The following is a 9,992-nucleotide window of genomic DNA, read 5'->3' on the forward strand; positions in this document are numbered from 1 at the left end:
TATATATATATATGACTGAACAGCACTGCAATAATAGAAAGTCTCTTGAAGTAATCCGGCACGAGATAACACAGTCAATGATGGCAATAGACTCAGCGGATAGCAAACTCCAGAGGAGAACCAACACAGTCCAGCAAGATATGCAATACACCAGCACAGTCAATGAGAAGTATGCATACCGTGGTTAAGAAGCAGGCAGTCAGACAGGAGTGCAGAGATACCTGAACGGCCGGAGGCCGGCAGGATACAAAGTCCCTGGATGGGCGAAGCGGTGGTCTAGTAGGTGCAGCGCACAGGTAGGTAGACCAGCAGGGAAACAAATATACAGGAATCAGTAGAGCGTGGAACTGGACTCCTGGAGGACCCTGGAGAATGGCGATGGTCTAGCAGAGGGGTAAGTAGAGAGACACGAATCCAATGCTGACAGGCGGGTAGAGACCAGCGGGAACACAGGAAAGCGTGGAGAGCGGATCAGCAGTAGATGGATGAGTAGAGCTGAGGAGTAGCAGCAGCAGGTCTCTGCGGACACAACGGAGGTAGCCAATAGCAACCAGCAGGTGCAGTAACGATGGCACACGGGAGAGCAGAGTTGAACTGGAACTGTTGATCACGGAGAGTAGCGGATAGCAATAGTGGCAGCAGTCTCGAGGAAACACGGGAGAGTTGAGATGAACTGAAGACTGAAGCGCACGGAGGCAGCGGATAGGAATCAGCTAACAGTCACGATGAAACACAGACGAGTTGCAGGTTGAAGACTGTAGTGCACGGAGGCAGCGGATAGGAATCAGCTAACAGTCACGATGATGAACAGGTGAGTGGATGTGGATTGAAGACTGTAGTGCACGGAGGCAGCGGATAGGAATCAGCACACAGTCACGATGATACACAGAAGGGTAGAAGTGGTATGGGAACCACAGTAGTAGAAGTGGTTTGGAAACCACAGAGGTAGAAGTGGTTTGGAAACCACAGGAATCAGCTACGCTGAATAAACGAGGAAACACCTTCAGAGACTCATGGGGAATGAGACTCCAAGATCAGGCAACGTGGTGTTGACCACAGGTGCTTAATATAGGGAGTGTTGCCTGATCTGCCAATTAAGTTAAAGGAACATACACTGAAGGATTAGAAAGGGCTGCGCATGCGCAGTCCCTCAGGATGGAGGACGGTCACGGTTCCTAAATGTCCGGGAAGAAGCACTCACAGTCCGGTGAGTGACAACAGTGCTATGAAGAAGAGGGAGTAAAAAAATGGGGGAGAGAGGCTGAGAGTAAAAAAAAAAAGGGAGAGAAGCACAGATTAAAAAAAAAGGGAGAGAAGCACAGATTAAAAAAAAGGGGAGAGAAGCACAGATTCAAAAAAAGGGGGAGAGAAGCACAGATTAAAAAAAGGGGGAGAGAAGCACAGATTAAAAAAAAGGGGAGAGAAGCACAGATTAAAAAAAAAAGGGGAGAGAAGCACAGATTAAAAAAAAAAAAAGGGGAGAGGCATAGAGTGAAAAAGAAGGGGCAGTGAGGCACATAGTGAAAAAGAAGGGGGGAAAGCAGCATTCCAGCAGTGTGAGCATAAGGGGGCATAGTGTAGTTGTGATGAAGGCGCACAGTTTTGTGTGTGTGATGGCACAGGGGGCTTGTTGGAATGTAGTGTGTGTGAGGTAGGTGGTGGCTAATTAATGAGCGCTATTTTGTTTGTAGGGTGATGGTGAGGCAATTTAATAGTGGGGACTATTAATTTAATATGGGGTGGTTTGGGGGCTAGTGAATATGGGGGTGAGTTTGGGGAGAATGAGGTCTATTTATTAAATGTGACTATGAATTATCTAATGGCAGTGATGGTTCCGAGAAATAGGTATTGCTGTTTGCAGGAAGGGAATAGGTTTATTTATTAAATGCGAATACTATTATTTTAATGTTGGGGCTGGAGGAAGGCCTAATTATTAATCGTGGGTGCTATTGATTTAATGCCGGGGCTGGCTGTAATTTTCTAAATGTAGCTGTTTTTTTTCCATCACCCTGGTCCACATGCGCTCCCGCTGATGCCATATACTTTGCTGCATCATCTGTCTCTTGCTGTTTTCTACTGCTCTGGATACATCTCAGTAATTGAGGCCGCGGTCTCAACCTAGTCCCCGATCCCTGGCTGCCGGCCTAGCGGTCTCCATCCACGCCATCTATACTGTCCTGTTGTTTCTTTATCCTTGCCAACCTGGTGATCACTGTGGGCTCCAAGCTGCCCTGCTTCCTCTCTTCATTGCTGGATATTGCTTCTCTCCCACCCTAAATCTGGTTGCCTTTCATCACTGACCTCTATTATTCCACAACCTGACTCTATCCTCCCCCAGACCCTCATGATCCTGCTCTCTTCACCTGTCTTTTTCATCGGCTCTACATCACATCCCCTTTACACCTGACCCCCTGGGTCCACTCCCAATACCTCCAGACTTGCTGCCAAATCCCTGCTCACCTGCTATCCTGACCCGTGGATTCTATTCATAACTAGCCCCATACTCTCAACCTTGCCCCAGGTTCATTCTCCCTCCCTCCATTTTTGGGCGCTGGTCTTCCTCCATCCCATCTCCTCATGGACTACTTGTATCCTTATGTCTGGTACAATACTCATTGTTGCACTGCAAGAAACTGTTTGCCATTTCTAACTTATTAACCATTGTTGCACTGTATATTACCATTGTTGCACTGAAAATTACCCATGTTTGCACTGTACATTACTATTTACTGCTAGTTTTCAGTCACATTAGTCATTGTGTACTACACTTCTATTTCTTCTCATTACCATTTTGTTACCTCTCACTGCCTACTGCTTGATCTATATTGAGTGTATTGTATTATGCACTGGGCTTGGTCATTCATCCCCTTGTTGCTTCTCATCATTTACCCCTTCCCCTCCAACTTCCTACTACAGTCCCACACCCTGTGTTTACTATAGGTGCAACTTCCCTCTTTGTACAATAACCATCCATCTCTCTCTCACTATAGCCTCTTCTTTTTCTCCTCCCCCCTCCACCTTTCTCTCTTTCAATCCCCTTCCTCCCATATTCTCACACCATGCCTCCTCTCTCACATCCAATACCCATTCTCTCCCCTGCCCTAGTCTACATCATAAATCCCGCACTCCCCTGCACACCTGTAACCCTGCCAATCTCATTCACATTTCCCCACTTCTGACTATTACTTTCTCTTGTGCCCTTTGGAACACCAGATCTGTCCATAATAAACTGCCCTCTGTCCACAATCCCTTCACCCCCAAATCTCTTAAGCTCCTTGCCATTACCAAAACTTGGCTATTCTCCTCTGATACAGCTTCCCCTGCTGCTCTTTCCTACAGGGGCCTCTCCTTCAGCAATAGCGTCAGACCTGGGGACTGTCCTTTCCCCTTCGAGCACCATTCATGTCATCCCTACTGAGCTTTCCCTAAAGTTTTCCTCCATTGAGGTCCATTCTATCAGCCTCTTCACTCCTTTTCATCTCCGTGTCATAGTCATTTACCGCCCTCCCAGTCCCACTTCCTGATTTCTTAATAACTTTGCAGCCTGACTCCCCCACTACCTCTCATCTACCTCCCCTCCATCATCCTGGGTGACTTAAATATTCCTATTGATAACCTCTTTTACCCAGGTTATATTAAACTTCTTGCTCTTTCCTCTTCTTTTGGCCTATCACAATGGACCCCCCCCCCAGCCACAGTCTTGGCCACAATTGACCTTGTTTTCTCCCACCGTTGCACCCTCTCTGACTTCACCATATATCTATTACATCTTTCTGACCATCATCGTCTTTCATTCTCCCTCCCTTCTTCTCCCATACCTCTCCCCTTTTCTAAACACATTCCTACTCTGTGAAATCTTAACACTCTTGACCCTGCAGTCTTTTCTCCTCTTTTGAAGCTCTTCTCTCCCCCTTGCCAATCTCACCTTTCCCTACCTGGCGATCTCCCTCTACAACCTCACCCTCTCTTCTGCCCTTGACTCTGCCTGCCTCACAACTGCCATTTCCCTCTGCAGTTCAACTGTTGCCTTGATCCCATCCTCTCCATCTCTAATGGTTCTACCATCATTTCCTCTTCACCCTAAGTTCGATACCTGGGGGTCACCCTTGACTCTTCCCTCTCCTTCACCCCTCACATTCAATCCCTTGCCCAATCCTGCCAGTTTCATCTCCTAAATATTGCCCAGATCAGACCCTTCCTTTTCTTCGAGACCACCAAAACATTCATCCACTCTCTGATCATCTCTCTCCTTGATTATTGCAACCTTTTCCTCACTGGCCTCAGCCTTACCTGTCTCGCTCCTCTTCAGTTCGTACTAAATGCTGCAGCCTAAATTATATACCTCTCCCACCAGTTCTTATCTGCTTCCCCTCTCTGCCAAGCCCTACAATGCCTCCCCCTCCATTTCAGAATCCTCTTCAAACTCATCATCCTCACCTATAAAGCCTTCTCTAACCTCATCTCCACTCATATTCCGTCTCACCATCTACGGTCTTCCAATGACCACACCTCACCTCCCATCTGGTCACCACCTCTCATTCCCACATTCATGACTCCTCCCGTGCTGCACCCTTCTCTCGAATGATCTTCCCTGTTCTATCAGGTTTTCCCCTAGCCTGTCAAGCTTCAACGCTCCCTCAAAACCCATTTGCTCAGGTTAGCCTACCCTTTCTCCACCGAACCCTGCCCTCCTCCAAACCTCTTCTCTATATTTCTTTACTAACCTGTCTATACCTTGCCCCTCCTACTTACTCCTGTGCTTCCCTCCCCCCTACTGTTATCATCCTTCACCCCATCTTGTCACTCTGTGTCTTCTGTCAGTCTCTCCCTCACCTTTAAATTGTAATCTCCCTTGAGCAATCTCCATCATCATTGTCATCATCAGCTATTTTATATAGCATCACTAATTACGCAGCACTGTACAGAGAACCCACTCACATCAGTCCCTGCCCCATTGGAGCTTACAGTCTAAATTCCTTAGCATACACTGACTAGGAGAGACTAAGGTCAATTTTAATAGCAACCAATTAACCTATTAGTATGGTTTTGGAGTGTGGGAGGAAACACAAGCTCTACATCAGGCCTGTCCAACCTGCGGCCCTCCAGATGTTGTGAAACAATAAGTCCCAGCATGCCCTTCCAGCTATCAACAGGTTGTCTACTGGCATAGCATGCTGGGGTTTGTAGTTTGACAAGACCTGGAGGGCTGCAGGTTGGACAGGCCTGCTCTACATAGATAACACCATGGTCAGGAATGATACTCATGACCCCAGTGATTTGAGGCAAAAGTGCTAACCACTATGCAACTGTGCTGCCCCTCTTTCCTCATGTACTCCTCCTCCTGTTTACTTTTTTCTTTAGCCATCCGCCTCTTCTTCTACTTAAATTTCTATTACCTGCTTTCTTCTGTCTTCTCTTCTTCCTTTCTTCTCTCTTCTAGCTGCTCTCTGCTTTACTCCACACTGACAGTGTCAAGATGTGATGACGTAATGCCCGACATTGTCAGTGAGAACGGACCAAAGAGGAGCATGGAGCTGCTGCCGGATAATGCTCCCATGGACAAATGGGGAAGACAGGCAGAGTAGAGCGCCTCTCTGGAATGACGCACCCCTGCCTTGCTTTCCCCGCTAACCACTGGATGCTCGTGAAGTGGGGTGGAGAGTTGCAAATGTCATATAGGTACATACAGCCCCACTTTGAGCACTGTATCAAATTATATATACTAACAGAGCTAACTATACACATTTTGTTTTGACAGTGTATTTAAAAGTTCCTATCCCAAATGTTTCCTTGTACACAGTTTTTAAGCCACTATTCTTTCTGGTCAAACCTATGAATCATTTTCTTAAAAAGACCATCATGTCCCGTTGCTAAACTGTGATTATTTGGAGCTTTAGACTGTGTACCATTATGCTCTCTTTTCCCGCCCTGGCAACATAGTGTTGTTGGTATGGTCCACAGTGCAAGATTGAGGGCTGGTATTTTTCTTCCTTCTTCACCATTTATCACCTGAGTAGTGTCCCTGTTTGCCCAGGACAGCCTCCTATTTCTACCCCAAATTCTTCACTTACAATGATTAATTTCAGATATTTTCAAATATCTGATTGTAACCATTTTAACAAGATAAATGTGAATATAACTGTTTTATCTTATTTGTGACCAAAAAGACAGTATATGGGGAAATTGTATTGCCTAAGCAAATGTTAGGACATGTGGTTATCCAGTTTGTTTTTTTTCATTTCAAATCATGGTGGTAATATATAATCTTTATTCTATTTTTTGTTGTTCAACATCAGCATAAGCTGAAGGAATCATAAACACATTGCAGTGTAGTAAGAGACTCCCCAGAGTTTGGATAACAACCACCGTTTCTCTCCATCTCTTGCTGCTAATTGCTGGATGCCACCAAGTTAAAATTAGCTGCTCATGGGTGATCATTGCTACTTATTTCATCTGTGTCACTTGGGGGTGGGGGGTTAATTATGGCGATATCCGGCTGCGCTCATTTCCAGGTACAACGGTACCTGAACATCACAGATTTTACCGCTCACTTGTATGGGGTGTGAGGTAAAATGTTACATTGCCACGGAGTGCCTTTCATGACCATTCAGGTTCCACTTTGCGGCATATTGAATACCCTCCCCATGAGGTAAACTATTTTTTTTTAAGAAGTGGCAAAGAGCTTGGATTGATTGGACTTCTTCCTCAAGTCCTTTTTATCTTGAAGGAGACTTATTTTACAATAATAAAATGTAATTTTCTTTGCTCTAATTATCTAATTGTAATTGCAATTTGTAGAGAATTGCTAAAGCTTTTAATTTAGCAGTATTATACTTTATTATGATTTGTGCACTTTTAGTTGAGGACATGTTTTAAAATTTTAAAACATAAAAAGTGATAGTTCTGAAAAAACTAATGATTAGGTGCCTGTGCAAAAAAGTGTATAATACACAAATTATGTTACTTCTGTAAATAATGTATATAAAAACTGTAAGTTCTCAAGTTATCTCTCATTGTATGTGGGCACTGATGTCATCACTTGTGTTCATTAGGAAAGCTTGCGTATTATAGGCAGGGCTGACGCTGACATTTCCAGTGCCCCCCCCCTGCCTAAAAATTGCACATGTCCTTTGAAGTCCCTTTGTGGCGTCAATGCGCATGTGCCACACTATGCACCCAGGTAACCATTCCAACCCTTACTCTGAACAGGTGACGAAGGGGGAAGGTGCATGCACTAAAGTGTTTTTTTCCTCTGAGCAGACAGATTGACGGGGCACCCGGTAAGTGCAGTGCCCTTCTGCCAGTCTTACCATGTTCCACTGTCCTGGATAAAAGCAGCATTCAACCCCCCTATTGTAAGTTACAATGAATATTAGAAGTCACATTTGTGGTTTTTATTACAGCACTTGGCCATAGAACTTTGTGACTTCTAATATCCATGTAATATACAGTGGTGAGTACTTTATTCCATGTAAAATACTACAAAAATTGCAGATATTTATTAGTTTACCATGAATAACAGCACTATTTTGTAAATTTGCCCTGATTTTCATAAATGTCCCCCAACAAGTTATGTGCCATCAGTCTAAAACAGGAAGCTTGATGGTAACAGTATTCATAATATAGACTATGGTTTATGGTGAATTGGCACCTAGCATTTGATGGTATAAATCCTTTAATAGTCACAATTTCTTGTTTTAGCTTGACAGATCGAGAGGGCACATACTTTTATTTCCCATGTGTATCATATTTTATCTTACTCTGATATTATATACTACACTAATGAACAGTAGAAATGAAACCATACGCATATGCAGTAGCTTGTCCTCCTTTTATTAAGTTAGGAAAACACTTGGAAATTTTAGTAATGCTCCAAGACACGGCGGAAGGAGCCAACCTTTGCACTTAAGGAGCCCCAGTCAGTGAACCTTTTGTATTCACCGGGTCTCAGCAGGTACTGCTTGCCTCTGTAGTTGGGAAGCTCATAGAAAATCCAGTGACCATCCAGTACATTGCAAGAATGGATTTCATGGGAGCAGAAACGATCATACACATTTGGGCAATCTTCCAGAAATTCCATCATTTCTCCTTTGCTGTCATCTCTTTCATAAACTCTGAGTTTATGAACTCCAGATCCCAGATGCTATGAAGACAAACAACAATAATACAGATTTTTTTTTTAAAACGAATTAGTAAACACATCATGGATAATTATATTATCATACCAGTTATATCTGGCACTATTTGCCACCAGTTTACAAAGATACTGATATACCCTAAAAATCAGGTTTAATCAATAACTAATCAAGAAGAAACCTTGTTATTTTGATACCAGAATTTCCCATTTGCTAAAAGCTATTTATCAATTAAAATGAATTAATGTGCATACATGGCTAACCCACAATGAAGGCAAACATTTTTTTTGCTGAATCAATATCCATGAAAAAGAATCTTAGTTATTGCTTACTGCTGTCATTAGTTTCAAATGAATCAATTGGTTGTATTCTCATGAATATTGGTTCAGCTCACAAAATGGCTGCTCTTAATGATTTCAGATGATGGGTGCATTTTAACAATAATTTATAGATTTAGTAAAGAAAGGAGGTGTTAGTTACTTTAAAAAATAAGATAGTGATTTAAATTATACAGGTGTTTTTATTAACTATTGGAAGTATAGGTCTACTCTGAATGTTACAATATGCATATTTTCCAGGCAGCAAAATATAAAAGCAGTCCCATCAATTAGCTGGATGAAACAGATCTAGGAGAAGATTTTAAACTTATGATTATAATAGAAATCTATGCTTTATATATAAACATTTTTTGCGACAAAATATATTTGGAAAAATTAGTTATTAATTACTTTGCCATAATTCATAATATTAACTACATAATTGGAAGTTATTTATACAACAATACAATGAGCTTGATATTAGCCATTACATTTAAATCTAAAAAAAAATATTTATGGAATTATTAAAGTCTGACCAGGCATAACGTTCTGAGACCACAGTTTTATTATTGACCAAAAAGCACCCAAAATACAACTCACTTCTGAGATTAGGCGGCAGGATCTGATGGAGTCATTAAGTCCCTGCCATTGTTGATAATCAGGATACTCTCCCCTCTTTAGGAAATACTGGTGTCCCATGTAATTGGGGCGTTCGTACAGCATCCAGCAGCCATTCTCTACCCGGACAGAGTTACAGGAGTTGAAGTGAGGTTGCAGGTCAGGGTTGTCATTGCTGCACTCATAGGAACGACCCTGGAAGTTCCTATCCTCATAGAAGATGATCTAAAATTGAAAAGGAAAACAATGGATAACCATGGAATATTAAGCCTTCCTATGCACTGTAACATCATTTGGATTTATTTTACTTTGTCATGTGGTTTAATGTATGCACAATATATTCAATCTGCCATACATTACCAATTGTCAACATTGGAAACTCAAATAAGTCCGCTGATTGTATTATTAATAATAAAAGTTCCAATTAGGGTCAGTGGAAACTCCTACAACTATGCATTGGGTTAAAATGAGTCTTGATGACAATTTAGTTTGTAAGTACATAAATGCATATCAAAATTAGTAGATTAGTCATAACTATTTTGTTTACCTTCCCCATTCTTGCAGCTGTAGCTTCCTCAGATGTGTGGCTAGAAAGAAAGCCTTTTATGTGCTAGCTCCTGTGCTGTATCTGCAGAAAAAATGAACAAAAGGCAGTCTATTTCTGTTTAGTAAGATGATTTACTCTCCTGTCTTTCTCTGTAATGCTTCTCTCACTGGACTGTCAGTTTCATTAAATGTTTAGTCAACTTGACATTACATTTTGGCTCCATTTAACAGAAATGTTGGCAGTAATTGATACATGGACATTATCTTCTCTTTGGGAAGTGTGACAAGGATTCTTCCCAGAATAATACATATTTAGTTAGAATCACCTTTTCATTTTGTTACAAATTGTACACAATCGTAAGATGAAGAATTACAG

General features: G+C 42.2%; 1 protein-coding gene across 1 annotated transcript; it reads right to left on the reverse strand.

Moving 5' to 3' along the window:
* Positions 1–7,811: 7,811 nt before the first annotated feature.
* On the reverse strand, positions 7,812–9,702 carry LOC142096998 (gamma-crystallin M1-1). Its single transcript, XM_075178607.1, has 3 exons — positions 9,618–9,702; positions 9,053–9,295; positions 7,812–8,143 (listed from the first exon to the last, which is right to left on the reverse strand). The coding sequence occupies exons 1-3, from the start codon at positions 9,624–9,626 to the stop codon at positions 7,862–7,864; spliced, it is 534 nt and encodes a 177-aa protein (XP_075034708.1). The 5' UTR covers positions 9,627–9,702; the 3' UTR covers positions 7,812–7,861.
* Positions 9,703–9,992: the final 290 nt, after the last annotated feature.

This window comes from Mixophyes fleayi, chromosome 7, assembly GCF_038048845.1.
Source record: "Mixophyes fleayi isolate aMixFle1 chromosome 7, aMixFle1.hap1, whole genome shotgun sequence".
NCBI classification, from domain to species: domain Eukaryota; kingdom Metazoa; phylum Chordata; class Amphibia; order Anura; family Limnodynastidae; genus Mixophyes; species Mixophyes fleayi.

Coding starts and splice junctions, on each gene's coding strand:
- LOC142096998 (XM_075178607.1), bottom strand. Junction 8,144..9,052: donor CCTGCCGCCTAATCTCAGAA/GTGAGTTGTATT, acceptor TTGTCTTCATAG/CATCTGGGATCTGGAGTTCA.